At 28.8% G+C, this 15,447-nt stretch overlaps 2 protein-coding genes across 3 annotated transcripts; one reads left to right on the top strand and one right to left on the bottom strand.

Annotated features, from left to right (window-relative positions):
- Window positions 1-1,478: 1,478 nt before the first annotated feature.
- On the top strand, window positions 1,479-4,303 carry LOC126677346 (uncharacterized). Of its 2 annotated transcripts, none has more exons than XM_050371911.2 (6): window positions 1,479-2,125; window positions 2,263-2,425; window positions 2,522-2,698; window positions 2,792-2,875; window positions 3,353-3,434; window positions 3,546-4,303. In XM_050371911.2, the coding sequence occupies exons 1-6, from the start codon at window positions 1,785-1,787 to the stop codon at window positions 3,983-3,985; spliced, it is 1,287 nt and encodes a 428-aa protein (XP_050227868.1). In that variant the 5' UTR covers window positions 1,479-1,784; the 3' UTR covers window positions 3,986-4,303. The 2 variants fall into 2 exon arrangements, with proteins under 2 accessions (XP_050227868.1, XP_050227867.1); XM_050371910.2 differs by having other exon boundaries at window positions 2,260-2,425.
- Window positions 4,304-13,749: 9,446 nt separating this feature from the next.
- LOC126678074 (uncharacterized) lies at window positions 13,750-14,352 on the bottom strand. The gene has a single exon (XM_050372944.1). It carries the CDS (start codon window positions 14,335-14,337, stop codon window positions 13,894-13,896), a length of 444 nt encoding a protein of 147 aa, XP_050228901.1. The 5' UTR covers window positions 14,338-14,352; the 3' UTR covers window positions 13,750-13,893.
- Between the last annotated feature and the right edge of the window lie 1,095 nt (window positions 14,353-15,447).

Raw genomic sequence — 15,447 nt, 5'->3', positions numbered from 1 at the left:
AGCTTGGACACACAAAATTATTCGTAAAAAACGATCACACTAATTTTGTGATCTGTTCTTGATACATCATAGAGGTAAATTCGGGACGGAAAACCGGAAAATGATATATGGACTTTCCGAACATGACATTTTTTTAAGAATTATACTATTCCAAACGAACAACTTTTAGACTTTTAATATGGCTAGATTTGAAAATCCTGTTATCAGGAAGATTGAAAGGGAACAAATTCTGAAAATTTATAGATGTATTTATCTCAACTATATCATATAAAAGCTATAATCTATTTTAGTATGATACTGTCAACTTAAAAATATATATTTAAAATATCATTCCTTCGGTCTCTTTTTACAAAACAGTAGTGCATTTTTTTGTTTTCCTCCTAAGATATAAAAAATGCCTTATTTGGATGCTAGTTCATGTTAATTAAATCGCAAATCATCAACTGTACCTTTATATATTAAGACCCCATAATACTATTTTGTTTTGCTTTGATTTGCTCTCCATCAAATAATTAATTACTACTATTTTTTAACATAATAATAATAAAGTTCAAGTTTAAAAATAAGAGGTCATGAATATTTTTGATCATATCCGGTATCTCACTTTTTCAAAAATATATACAATATTTTTAAAAAAAATTAGATCAACTAAAATTATCTAATATTCTCCATTTATGTAAAATTGAAACTTTTGGAGGGAGTGTATATTAGAGCTAGAATTGTAGAGTTTTTAGAGTTGGTTGGGATGGTTTTAGAGAAGATTTGGAATTTTGCCATTGAAATCGCATTATTTCAGCCGATTCTGAGACATTAACGAAGCTGATAGATATTGAAATGAAAGTTTTTTAAATTCATAGCCTTGGTCCAACCGATGCTATTTGATTCCAAATAAAATATTGTAAACAAGCAGGAAGAAAGGTGAATTCAAAGTACAAAATAAATTAATAAAGAATAGGTGTCAAATTTAGCGGTAGGTAGCATGAAATTCAATCTTTAGCGCTGCCTACCATTTCAGATTTGACAAATGGATTAACATTCAATTCTATTCTATGCATTCACCCCTACCTATGGACGGAGCATATATTTGATAATTGTTCATCTTACAAATTTAAAATTTTAATTTATGAGTCTGTTGAATTTAGTAGTATATATTAGCAGTGTTTGTTTTAATAATAAGAAATAAGTATTTTCTAAATTAGTAAATTAAAAAAGGTAGTATTAAAAGCATTAGAGTTTAATTAAGAAGTAAAAAATGAAACAATTTAATGGGGTAACGGATTGGAAGAAATGAAAAGTAAAAACAGAAATTGAGATTTGATTTACAGCGATTTGGTTGGTAAAGAAGTGTGGGATAAACGTGAAAAATGAGAACGCGGAGGAGACCCATAGTCCTGCTCCATATATATATATTTAGTGACGCTGTAGTACCATCCAAATGAAATGACTGTATATCAAAAGAAAGATAGTCCGTCAAAATTCCACGCATTTCCTTTCGTATGGGCTGTTTGAGTTTTGAAGAGTGAAACGGCAGCGTTCGTTCACATTTTGTGTATACAAAAACAGAAAACAAAAGAGTGGGCCTACGCTAATCTATTCAACGCCTCTCTCTACCGCTTATCTCTGCAATCCTTATCTTTATTCTTTATTCTTCACTCTCCAATTTTCTTCTTCTTCTTCCTCCTTCTCCATTTCAGTTTCTTTTCTCCTTCAAAACCCTCGACTAATCGCCGCTCCTCAACGCCTCTTATCTTTTCGATTTAATCGAGGGTTTTATTCACTCAAACATGGCTTTGTTCTCAATTCTGCTGGAGATTTTGAAACGGCCAACTAATACCATTGGGGATCTCCTAATTGACCTCTCCATCTTTACGCTTCCTTTATGGATTGCGGTCATGATTGGAATTTTAGTTGGATGGACATGGAAACCCAAATGGGCCACTTTGGCAACTAGACAAATTGCCTCTACACACAAACTCTCATCGTCTCCCGCGCTGGCGCCGGCTGAATCTTCCTCAACTTTCTTTAATTCTTTCAAACCTCAGTTCCCATGGGTTGCTCACCATCCTATTCAAAACCCTTCTTCTTCTTCCTCCACTGCGCCGCCTCTCCTTGCTGCTGATTCCAGGTTTGTCACTTTCATTCCCTGTCTCTATTCACCACTCTTTTATCTTCATTCGGCTAACAACTCTTCAACTTCAAGATTGATTGGATTCACTATCTGCCTGCTCTTTTATCCCAATAACCCTAATTTGTTTTCAGCAGTTCACCCCAGTTTGACAAACAACAATCAAAAATTGTGAATGATGATGATTTAGAGCATTTGTGGAAAATTGTGGAAGAGAAAGATGGTGGCCCTGCTTGGATTCAGATGATGGACCGTTCTACCCCGACTATGTCCTATCAAGCTTGGCGCAGAGACCCTGAGGTTGGTTCCTTTCTGTCAAATTTCTTGCTTCTATGTTGCCTGTTTCTAGAATTTTGTTATCATATGATTAATTCTATCATTTATCTAAATTGCTAGACCGGCCCTCCACAATATCGTAGCAGAACTGTTTATGAGGATGTTGTTCCTGAACTCATGAGGGACTTCTTTTGGGATGATGAATTTCGGTCCAAGTGGGACGACATGCTTTTACATGCTGCAACTTTGGAGGAGTGCCCAACCACAGGGACCATGATGGTCCAGTGGGTACGCAAGGTAGAGGGATTGTTTTTTGCATCTCTTTCGTACTGCATCTTATGCTTGGTTATGCTGCCTTGTTGCTAAACTTTATGACTTTTTTTGGCACAGTTTCCCTTCTTCTGTAGTGACAGAGAGTACATCATAGGCCGTCGAATTTGGGAATCAGGTCGAACGTATTACTGTGTTACGAAGGTAGGTGAAGAGTGACTTGTCTCTGTATTCTCTGATGTGCATCATATGTCGCGTTTTTTAGACTTTGTGTTTTGATTATTTGATGGATCATGGATGGGGTGATATTATTTCCGTATTCATTTAATTATGTAATCAGAATGCTAGGATTTTTAGCCATAGCTATCATTAATGAACTTTTCCCATTTTGTTGACATCCCATTTTGGGATGTGTTATCTAAAGTAGCATGAATATCATTTTAACCCTGTTAACTAATTGCTCAATGACCTGAATTGTCTTGTGATTCGTTATCCAATCTTAAAGTCAGTCAATTGCATCTTATAGTTAAGGTAGAGCAAACCCACTATCTTGGGGCCATTTTCATGAGCAATCCTTCTGTTAGGTTGGGATAACATTGCATAATTCCTTTTACACGATATTGTATTGTTTTGTTAGTCTAAATTCTATCCGCGAGTAATTTGCCGCTTTGCATGTTTCAGGGAGTTCCTTGCTCCTCTGTGCCTAGACGCAATAAACCTAGACGTGTTGATTTGTATTATTCAAGCTGGTGCATTCGTGCAGGTAACTTTAGTTATGTTCTTTTGTCCTTATTTACTTAAGAGCATTTGCTCTAATGTTGAGTACTACAAGTCTACAAGTGACTAAGCCATGAATCTTTTGGTTGTGAATCAGTTGAGTCAAAAAGAGGAGATGGACAGCTAACTGCTTGTGAGGTGCTACTCTTTCATCATGAAGACATGGGTATTCCTTGGGAAATTGCAAAACTTGGAGTTCGGCAGGGTATGTGGGGAGCTGTGAAGAAGATCGAGCCTGGTTTACGTGCATATCAGAAGCACAGGGCTGCCGGAGGCCCACTTACACATTGTGCTTTAATGGCTCAGATAAACACCAAAGTTGGCTCAGATTATCTGAAATCTCTGGAGAGCAATACTAGTATTTCGACAGAGGAAGAAAGTGAGGATGTGTCCAAGAAAATCGGGGGAAACATGCCTAAGCTGCTAATGGTTGGTGGGGCTATTGCCCTGGCTTGTACTCTCGACCGGGGGTTATTAACTAAGGCAGTTATATTTGGAGTAGCCAGAAGATTTGCAAAAATTGGGAGGAGGTTGTGATCAAGAATATTTTTCGTTATTTTACAACATCACTGATGACACCAAGTTCAATTGCTGGTTGCCACAAATTGAGAAGAGGAATCTCCTAACCTGCTGCCCCAATTTTCAAATGGATAGGATCTTTTAATTCATGTTTTTTTCCCCACCGTGCTTGAGCTGTGTTGCAGCTTTAGATCTGAAAAGGAGAAGAGATCATATAGCTGTATATTCATGAAATTTAGCAATGTCATCAAAGAATCTCAGGCTGCTAGAATAACAAAAATATTCAGGTTCATTTATTTTGATTTATGCGTTTGATATAATAAATCATATTGTGTATGCATTGGTGCCGGGAATTGGAGGGAGAAACGGTGAAACTGTTGCATGAGCCCAAATTATAGTTGGAATGACAAGTTAAAAGTAGAATAAGGTGTGTAATGGTAGAATGTATGCGCAATTGGTATGATAGACAAAGCTAAGAAGCAGCACATTTTATGGCTGTGCGGTATTCATTTTCTAGGTCCTTGTAACTGCCACCATAATCTGAGAATGAGAACTAGATAGGCTACTTTTAATTGGCTTTGTAACTGATAAATTCTTAGGTGAAGCTCAAAATTATAAACTATCCATTTAAAGTGTGACATGTGAAGTGTTATTATTTATTACCATCAATTAATAAAAGTCACATTATCTTTAAATAATATATACTATTTCTTTTAATCATTAACTAAGTATGATTTTAATTAAATGATAGTCGTAAATAATGGTTTATGATGGTATTTTGACATACGAATTTCTCCTTTGCAACAACTATGCTGTGAATGTTGGAGTTGGAGGCACTCTTTTCCTAATGGGTGAAGTATGCAGGTGGCAACTGCACAATTAGATTATGCTTTTGCCTATTTGTTGCGAATACTAATTCACTTAATTAATTTAATCAAAAAAAGTTTCTCTAATTAAGATTTCAAAATGTGGCTGAGGTGGATAAAAATATAGTTCTTTTATTTTGCACGCCATCATAAAATTTTAATATAGTACTATATATTAATTTATAATGGCATGCAAAACCAAGAAAATTAAATGGATAAAATTACATCTTAGGATATGTATTGATGGTATTGTTTTTAGGCCTAATGGCTTAAAAAAACTCTGACCTTTCATCCCCTTTTCAATCCTACTCTGACGTTGCAAATCAGTCAATTTTAACCTATTTTATATTTTTTCATTTCAATTATATCCTAAAACATAAAATTGACTTTTTCTTATTTGGCAAAATTTCTCTAAATTGATCCTTTTTGCATTAAATTAACTTTTTATATTAAATTGACCATTTTTGAAGAATTCTAAATAAAGGTCAATTTTATACTTCAGAGTACAATTGAAATGAAAAAAATGCAAAACGGCGTAAAATTGACAAATTTTCAACGTCAGGGTAGGATTGAAAAGGGGATGAAAGATCGGATTTTTTTAAGGCATTAAGCCTTATTTTTATTTAAATTTATAAGCTGAACTATTATTTATCATACGGTTTTATGTAGATCCTTTTAGATCCTATGACTTTAAACTCACAGATGGTGTTTAATAAAATTTAAAATTAAATATTGAATTCTAAGTGACAAATCTAATAATTATGTAAAATTTTAAGTATTGAAGTTAATATTTATTTGATAACATTGATGTTTTTATTAAACATATTTTAATAATTATAACTATTATTTTTTATCATTAGAAAATATGTATTTAATAGTATCAACTAATTTGCTTCGGCTGTCGTCAATAGTGTATTCTTGTCGTTGACGGTAGACATTTATTTTTTTATTGTTTATTTACATAAAAAAAAATAACCGACTCTTTATTTATTTTTAAGTTTTGTTGATAAATTTATCGACGAGTCACATCATATCAATATATCTCGAATCAAAAATCAGAGATAAATCAAGATCTTCTCAAAATTGAAGATGAAATTGTTTAGAGGTTATATTAGTTTTTTGTTATTTTTGTTTTGATATTTTTTTGTTATGGTGATTGTGTTTCTTTTTTGGAAGTTTTGCTGTCCTTTCTATATCGAAAGATTTATTGTACTTTATATATCGAAAGATTTGTTGTCCTTTTTATATCGAAAGGTTTGTTTGTTGGGTTTTTTTATGAAGTTTTGGTGAGTGTTTTGTTAGACAGTAAAGAATGAGATTCTTATGATGGTAGAGTAGTTATGTAATTTTAATTTTGATTTTGTAAAGCGATTTATGAACAAAGATCTATTTTTTATTTTATGTCTGGTTATTAAAAACAGTTATAATTTTTTGAAATTTTTAAATTTATAACTACTTGATATTAATGAAATATTATTTTGATTGTAAAAAAAAACTAATCTATATATTATATAATTGAGAGGACCAACGGAGCGCTCTTATTGATTCTCACCAAATAGAGCATTCTCATGAGTTCCCACTTTTATTGAACTACCTATTTATTTAATTTTTTTATAAATAATCTATTTATATAAATTAGTTATTTAGTGTTTATCTTTTTAAGCTATTTAATAGTGTTTGATTTTTTAAAACCTTCTAAAAACTATAAAATAATATAAATGAGATAAAATCAATTATTTCTATTTCATCGTTTTTCAGTATCCTTATACCATCTCAATTAATGAACAAAAATTGAAAATCCTCCAAACCCAACAAAGAAACTTGAGCAATATTTGCCAAAATGGTTTTATGCCTAATTAAAATAGAGAAATCAAAAGTTAAGGTGATACAGGTGATGTTGCATCATTCTTCAATAATGTATCTTTTTCTAAAAAATTATTTAATCACTTAATTTTCTATTTTTATTACTGTTCGGCTCTTCTATGAATGTATCTTTTGAATTTTGGGATTATTCTTTTGTTTATCAGTTTGTTGTCATATAAAAAAGGTTTTCAGATTTATTGCTTTTCTATATGCCGGTTAATATTAATTCTAATCATGTTTGATTTATTTTTCATGTTTGAATCGGTCAAATTGAGTTATTACATTTGCTTTGCAGAATTTCAAAAATTCCATAACATCCAACTTTCGGCCCTTAGTGCCTCAAAGAATACCTTTCTCAATTCTCGGTCAATTTATTTTTCAATTTCTAATTTTTCTATAATTAGGCTAAATTTCAGCTAATTTAGTTAATTCAATCGGTTTAGTAAAAAAACTTAAATAATTTGATAGAATAATCTAATTTTATTTTTATTGAACCGACCTAATACGCACCCAAGGTCATAAAGCATATTCTTATTCTAATTGTCTATATCAAAAATAATTTATTTCTCCTATATATTTATTAAGCCTTTAAACCTGGCAATTTGATAGATATTTTGATTGTTTAATGTTTCTGTTTAATTTTGAAATCTCAACTAAGTGAATTTATGTGAAATATATGGTACAGAGGGACAACTACAGTAATAAATTAGCATCTTCTTTTACTTTCAATTACTAAATTATTTTTTAATGAATCTATTTTTAAATGAATGCAATTATGATTTATTAGTTAGGCTATATGAGATATCATCGCAATCTACATAATGGATATTATCTACTAATTAATAGGTATACTAATCTTATTCAAACTCAATTACAAGTTAACTCATTATTTCAATCATTAACCAATTCTAATACTTTTTTCTAAAAATAAGCAATTTTAATACTCAATAAACCTCTTTTATTTCAATCATATTTAACTAGATTATATAATCAATATTATAGAAGCAGCAAGTTATATTAGATTGTTTTGAATTTGTTGAGTCAGCTTTTGATTATTCGAATTTTTATTGGTATATATTAGTCAAGTATATATATATGGCAAAATTTATTACCAAACAATTAGAGTTAGTCAAGTTATAAATAACTATTGAATAATGCTTTTCCTACATATAGAAAATAAAATTTAAAGTTTAAGTATGTATAAATAATTTAAATTAATATTTTTCACTACAAATACTATATTTGTCATGAGTTGTCACTTTGTATAACTATTTATTTAATTACTTCTACTATACAAATATAGTTTAAATGTTTGTATAGTTTAAATTATATTATTTATTTAATTTTTGTGAGTATTTAATTTGTATAAACTTATAATTTAATGTTTAAAAAAAACAAATCTACTATAAAAGTTATTATTAATTGAGGGCGTGAGTTTTAAATTTTTATAAACTCTTTATTTAATTTTCATGAGTTATAAATTTTTATAAACTATTTATTTAATTTTGACGAATTCTTAATTTAATTTTTTTAATTTTTATTCTAAAACTAGCAAATAAGCATTTCCATTAGTCTTAATTTATAAAAACTATTTATATAACTGCTGAAGATGACTGCCCAAAAAATGTCCAGTAAACAATAAAAAAATTTCAAATTTCAGTGGGCTTACAAATATTATGCGGCAAATTTTTTTATATTTATAGAGAAATTTTAGGTAGACCGAATCTATCATGTTATCCGTAAATTAAGCCATTCATAATACAACACCTCATTAAAATGATAGAATTTTAAAAAGATACCAAAATTGTTGAATGATGATAATATTTTTTAATGAAGAATAAAATAAAGAGCAAGAACAAGAACAAAGATTTCAACAACAAATTATTCACATAAACAACTTATTATTTTGCACAATATACCATACTTACAATTGTTTATACTATATAACTTATAATATTTTGTTCGTTTAATAACTTTCTTCAAAAACAAAACAAAATTATATTAAGAACAAAAAAAAGAAACGATAACATATTTAACAGAAACCGATAAAAAATCAAATTCAAGAAGTCGATGAAAACGAAACAATGATAATAGAAAGTACTTACACTTATTCATTAAAAAAAGTACTTACATTTTATCTTATTACTACTACTACAAGAGATAAAATACCGGTATAAAAAATATTTTTTAAAAATAAAATGGAAAACCTGTATCATATATAGGTTTTTACTATTTTAAAACAATTCATCACTTTGATTATTAGAACAGGTGTGGTTTTAATTTAATTTTATTAGTTCATGAGCTAAGAATTTTATTATTTTAAGAATTATTTTATATTACTTAAGTTTTCAATTTAATCAAATTTTAAGTATATAAATTTGAGTCCGCGCAAATGCGCGGGATTACGACTAGTGATTACAATAATATTTATATTAATATATTATATCTATTTAAACAAATGGTCAAATGTAAGGAATCTTTCTAGTTATTTAGAAAGTGTGGTTATATTTTTACCGTTTGAGCCCTCAAGGATTATAGAAGCTGTAAAAAACCCTCTAAATTCCTAGGAAAGAGCAAGATCCATTTATCTTATTTTTGGATACTCATTCTAGGTAGTGAATTTGGTAAAATTATATTGAGATCGATTATAGTAAGTGGCTTGGTGGTTCTACCGAATTAGGTATATTGATTTGGTTTGTTTGTCGTGGCAGTGTTTGAGTATATGAAAGAAAATTATAGGATAGGCTCTAATACCATATAGGCTATTTGAGAATATATGAAAGAAAATTATAGGATAGGCTCTAATACCATATAGGCTATATTTTAGATCATGTAATGGGCTCTATATATAGTACCACTCAAGCTTAGATACCAACTGCAATTTTACTTTTTATAACCGGTAAAAATAACCTGGAGATTTTAAGGAAAAAGGAAACATTTTATCCTTCATATTTGATATAAGCTTAATAATAACCCATACATAAAACTTTTAGCTGAGTAAATATTAAATGTTATATATTTAAAATATCTAAACTTTTATGAACTCAATATTAACATATTGACATATTCCATGAATCTGATATAGTTAATATATACCATGGAATAATTTAACCTTTTATTCTAGGTTAATAACTAATAAATAACAGCTAAATCATCTTGTTTTTTAAGTAATTTTTTTCGAAATTTTATTATTCATAAGTGGTCCAACGTAATTTGATTTTTTTTGGATAGATAACTGCTGAATTATAATATGACAATTGAAGAATTTTTCTTCTACAAATTAGGCACATAATTATTGGCTTTCATTATCTTTATTTAATTTATTCTTTTATCATAGTTATTTAAATTAATTTTTTTTAATATATAAGATTTTCAATCAAAATATAATGAAGAGCACTTCATTTTGATTGTTATATGAGGATTTAATTATATTATTAAACAAAATAGATTCGAAGTTTATAAAATATATGTATTAAACATAATGTGCTGAAATGTTAATTTCATACCTATAAATATTTCATATTTAAATATACTAAAACCATTAATAAGTTAATACATGTAAATATAGGTACGAATATAAATATTCTTTAGTGTATATACATGATGATGAAGTGGTGAAAGTTGCATATATTAAAAGAGTTAAAAAAATTAAAGCATAGACACAAGAATAATTATTGAAAATAGATATGTAAATTATTTTATCTCCAAAATTAAGTATCACAACTGAAAAATTCAAGGAGGCTTTCTATTTCTCTTTAGATATAAATATTTGTCAATAGTATTATGAGAAAATAAATAAATAAATTATATATAACAAATGAACTATGTATAATTAAATTAACATTACTTCATAAATACAAGGAACACTTCTACTAATTAAAAATATTTGATTTATTAGGTCAGTTCGATTAATTTAGATAATTCAAAACTCAAACTAACTGAAAACCAAAAATTAAAAAATCGAACCGATAGAATTCAAATTTGTCAACGAATCGACCGAGAATCATTACGTCGGTCGGTCCGATATTTTGTTTCCTCCTGAAACCACACTGCTTGTGATTTAAATACTTCTTTAAGCATATCATATGTGGTGGATAGAAAAATAAAATAAAAGATAATTTATTTAAGCATTGAAAAATATGTTTATCGGTCAAAATGATAAAAAAATTAATCATTTTAAATAATTTTTTTGAGTTCGAGTATTATGAATAAACAAAAATACATTACTTAATACTAAATTATCCGGAATACAAATTTGCTTGTGGATATCATATGATTAAATACCGAAAGGTCCAATTGTAACAGAATTATTAAATTAGAAAATGATTTTTAAATTTTAAAAGTTTTGGACAAATTGATAAACAAGTTTAAAAAATGGACTTCTTAAATATTGATTGAAGACTGAATTTTACTATTCATGTTAATTAATTAGAACAACGAGCAGTATATTATCATGTCCATGCTAGTGTTTATTAGCTCGGTGGTCTTATTTGTCAAAAAATGAAAGTTGGTTCAAGTTCTAAAATTTATGTTGTAATTACAAATCACGTTAAATTCATGATTTAATATAAAATTAACCTTAAAATTAAACCCTGGATATAAGAATAATTACTAAACAAATATGTAAACTATTTTATTACAAGGACTGAGTATCAAAAGTGACAAATTTAAGAAAAGTTCCATTCGAAAATATAGTTGGATATAAAATATTTGTCAATATAATCATAAAAATACATATATTAAATTTAAGAAATAAAACATATATATTAAATTTAACATTACATCATCAATATAAAAAATAATTATAAACCAAAAATTAACAATATCTGGTTTATTCAGTCAGTTCGGTTAATTTGATTAATTTGAATAATCTAATTTTCGAATCGAACTGAAAAAAATAAATTAAATGACATCGACTAAATCTAAATTTATCAGCGAACCCAAAAAGTATCAATTTGATCAGTTAATTCGGTCGGTCGGATATTTTGCTTTACCCAATTGACTTAGGGGGTGTTTGATAACCCAACTTATTACTTAAATTAATATATTGAGCACTTAATTGTTTTAAGTTGGTTTGATAACTCAAAAAAGTTCAACTTAACTTATTCAGTTAAGCCAAAAACTACTTAAAATAATAAGTCAAAAATTTTGACTTATCTTTTATACTGAAAACATTAAGTTATTAAATATTAGTTTTATCATTAAATAAACTTTATATTCTTATTATTTTCAATTATTACTCACAAATAAAAATATTTTATCTCATATATATTATTTTTTTATTTTTTTAATATCTCAATAAGTGTATTATATTTAGATCAGCACTTAAAATTGTAAAGTACTATATTTTTCATTAGAAATATTTTATTTTATATCTTTACTTTTCTTGTTATAGTTGATATGTCATTTATTTAATATTTCCGTTTTTTAATGTATTTGAATTTATGTTTGTAATTGATGGAAACCGAACTTCAATATAACTATAATGTAACCAAGTCGTACACGATCTACCCTTATCGGAGAATCCTAGCACTCGCCTAAAAAGCGGAATATCGACACCCGATTCCATGAGATTCGCCAAACTTGAAGATTATCATATTTAAATGATTTTTCAGAATTTTAAAAACTAGTATTTTATTTTAAGGGCTAATTTTTAAGTTAAAGGGGAGCATTGTTATAATCTTTAACAACTAATTATCAACATATGCAACTAAAATTTAATATTTTTATTTATGATATATGTATTATTCGTAATATTTTTTACATATTTTTTATTTATATTTAAAAATTTAAATAACATATAATTTATATTTAGTAATTTATTTTTAAAATAGTTCATCTTTAAAGGTTTAATATGCAAATATAATAATTTCAATAATATTTAGTAATTGCAGATTTGCAGTTATCAAACAGACTTATTTAATTCAGCACTTAAAATAATCAGCAATTATTATTTTCAGCACTTAATTTTCAGTTTTATCAAACGCCACCTTAGACTTATATTTAATGAGTTTTAATTTGAGAAAGTTTAATTAAAAAATTGTAAAAGAATTCTATTTGACAAAACTCTTAAATCTTAATGAGTAACTCCATAAATGTTGTTGCATCAATTATAATGCATTGTTTTTGAAATAGTGTTAACTGCTTGTATTATCCAAATGTTAATTTTTTTGTCGACATTGCAACGTTAATAAGCATTAATGGAGTCGACTAGAAATTGACAGTAAGCATTTTTGTGGCAATTAATGATAATTCGGAGAAAAAAGTAAAACATAACTTTAGTGGGAAGAAAATAAAAATCAAGGAATGTGAATGATACTATTCATAATGTAACCTGTACTTCAGGTAACAAGTCAAAAAATTAACGGTCATGATTAAATAGTTATCATCTAAAGATGTCAATTTAAAATGGTATAGAAGGGTTAGTGGTACTGTAGAATGACCCCATGTAATGAAATAGTATGAAATCGGTATAGCTATTAAAAATATTTTTACTTTTTGAAAGGAGTGTTTATTCTACAAAATTATGGAATGACAATTCCGTGGAATAACTATCTCATGAACCAAAATAAAGAATAATCATTTTATACGGAATAGCTATTCCGTTCCGCACCTATTTTATGAACTAAACATGACCATAGTACTATACAAGAGGAGATGAATTCTGGTATATTTTACAAACCTAATAATACATGAATTTATACTGATGGCAGCCTATGCTAAATCGAAAAAACGTTCTAAAAAGGAATTTAACTACATAATTATACGAGACTGATTCGCTTAATAAGAAGAAACTTGAGTCAAAAAATTTCTTTATCAGCAGTTGCACATTTAATGAACTAAATATTCGTTTTAGGCAGTAAAAAGTTAATTTCATGGTGGATAACAATTTGTCTAAAGAGCAAAGCATTCAGGTTTTTATCATAAACATACTAATCAATTGATAGTAATTATTGTTAATCATAATTGATATATATTGTTGCGAAATTTGATCCAAAAATAATAAACTCATCTATTCATCATAGCCCCAATACTCACACGACAATTTAAATATGTGTAATCAGATGCATCTATAAATGTTTAAACCGCCACTACATAACACATTTGATTTTACTAAAGCCAGCAGAACAATTGAATGAAATTGGTAATTAATTTATACAAGAAAAGAATAAATTGAATAATCAAAGACACAGAAAGTCAGTAGTTAACGAGGGTCTCGAAACAGTGAAGCCCATCGAGCTCTGGGGCGAATCTCTGAGCCTTCATGGGTGGCTGCTGCTGTTGTTGCTGTGAATTAGGCTTAGTATCGCTGATCAAATCATGAGTTGTTGCAGAATTAGAAGCAAAAGCGGACCTAATAGATTGTCCCAATAAGTCAGCCCACAGTATATCGAAGGAGCTAAACATAGAATTCATGGTTTGGTAGAAATTGAAAGAAAAAGGAGAGAATTTGAAGAAGGCTGTGCTTGGAATGCTGCTGAATTGTTTCTGTTGTGTATTTTGACGTTGGATGGAGGCAGTGCTATTGCTATATATATGCGTGATGCTTGTGGAATTTGGAGTCAAACAGGAAATAGAAGTTGAAAAGCGTGTAAGACAGCTTCCGCAAGGAATTAGGAGAACGCCACGCCGCCTACGCATCGCATTAGTTCGTTTGGGTCCAAGTTGGTTGAACTTTGGAAGTTAAAAAGAAGATGCCACCCTTTTTCCTCGCTTGCATGTGGACTCAAGCAAGCTCCACAATTCATTCAATACATTGTTTTCGTTTGAACAAAGATTCACTTTACCCCCCGAACTTGGGATAATATATCAAAAGCGTCCAAATTAACAAAACCGGATCGCTTTTACTCTTAATTTGGCAAAACCGTTTTAAAAACACCCCTATGCTGATGTAGCACCTTAATTGGAGAGTGAGATTGAAAATTTAAAATACTTAACTCTAATTAAACCTAATTAACTTGACCTAATTAAATATTTAAGTCTAATTAATCTAATTTAATTAAATATTTAATTTAAATTTTAAAAACGATAAATTCATCGGGGTTTTTTTACACCACGCCACTATCCCTCTTCCTCCACCTCCATCAACCACTACCCAAAATCCATCAACCACCACCAAAACCCACCAACCACCACCCAAAGTCCATCGACGAACCCAGATCTGGGTTCGTCTTACAGAGACGAACTCGGCAGCTGCTGGAAAAGATTTCCGGCAGCTGCTGATTATAAGTAAAAAAAATAGAAATTATTTTGTAAAAAATACAAAAAAATCTTTTATATTATTAGTTAATATAATTTTGATATGTAAGGTTTTAAAAATAAATTGTTTTTTTAATTATTATGGATGAAGGCGATAAAATCGAGCTGTTGGTAAAAATTGGTTAATTAATTGAAATTTTATATAAATATTTGGTGTAATTTGATTTTTACTTATTTTTTAAATTTTAGTTGATTTTAATTTATCTAATCAAACTGAGTCCAACAAAACCATGTTCAACCCTAAACACCGAGTGTTTATCCCGTGCATTGGTTGTGCCATGTCATATTTACAACAAGCCAATGAGCATTTGCGATAGGGAATCTTTTAATTAGCATTCAATTTTTTTATTATCACTTTTTCCACATGGCTAACGCATCATTGGCTTGTTGCACGAATGACATGGCGCAACGGTTGCGTCTAATAATTTTTCCTAAACACCACCCAATTAAACCTCAACAAACTAACTACCAGTGTCACGCGGGTATTAATGA

This window comes from Mercurialis annua, linkage group LG4 (assembly GCF_937616625.2).
Source record: "Mercurialis annua linkage group LG4, ddMerAnnu1.2, whole genome shotgun sequence".
Classification (NCBI taxonomy): domain Eukaryota; kingdom Viridiplantae; phylum Streptophyta; class Magnoliopsida; order Malpighiales; family Euphorbiaceae; genus Mercurialis; species Mercurialis annua.
This window is presented reverse-complemented; position numbering and strand designations above follow the sequence as displayed.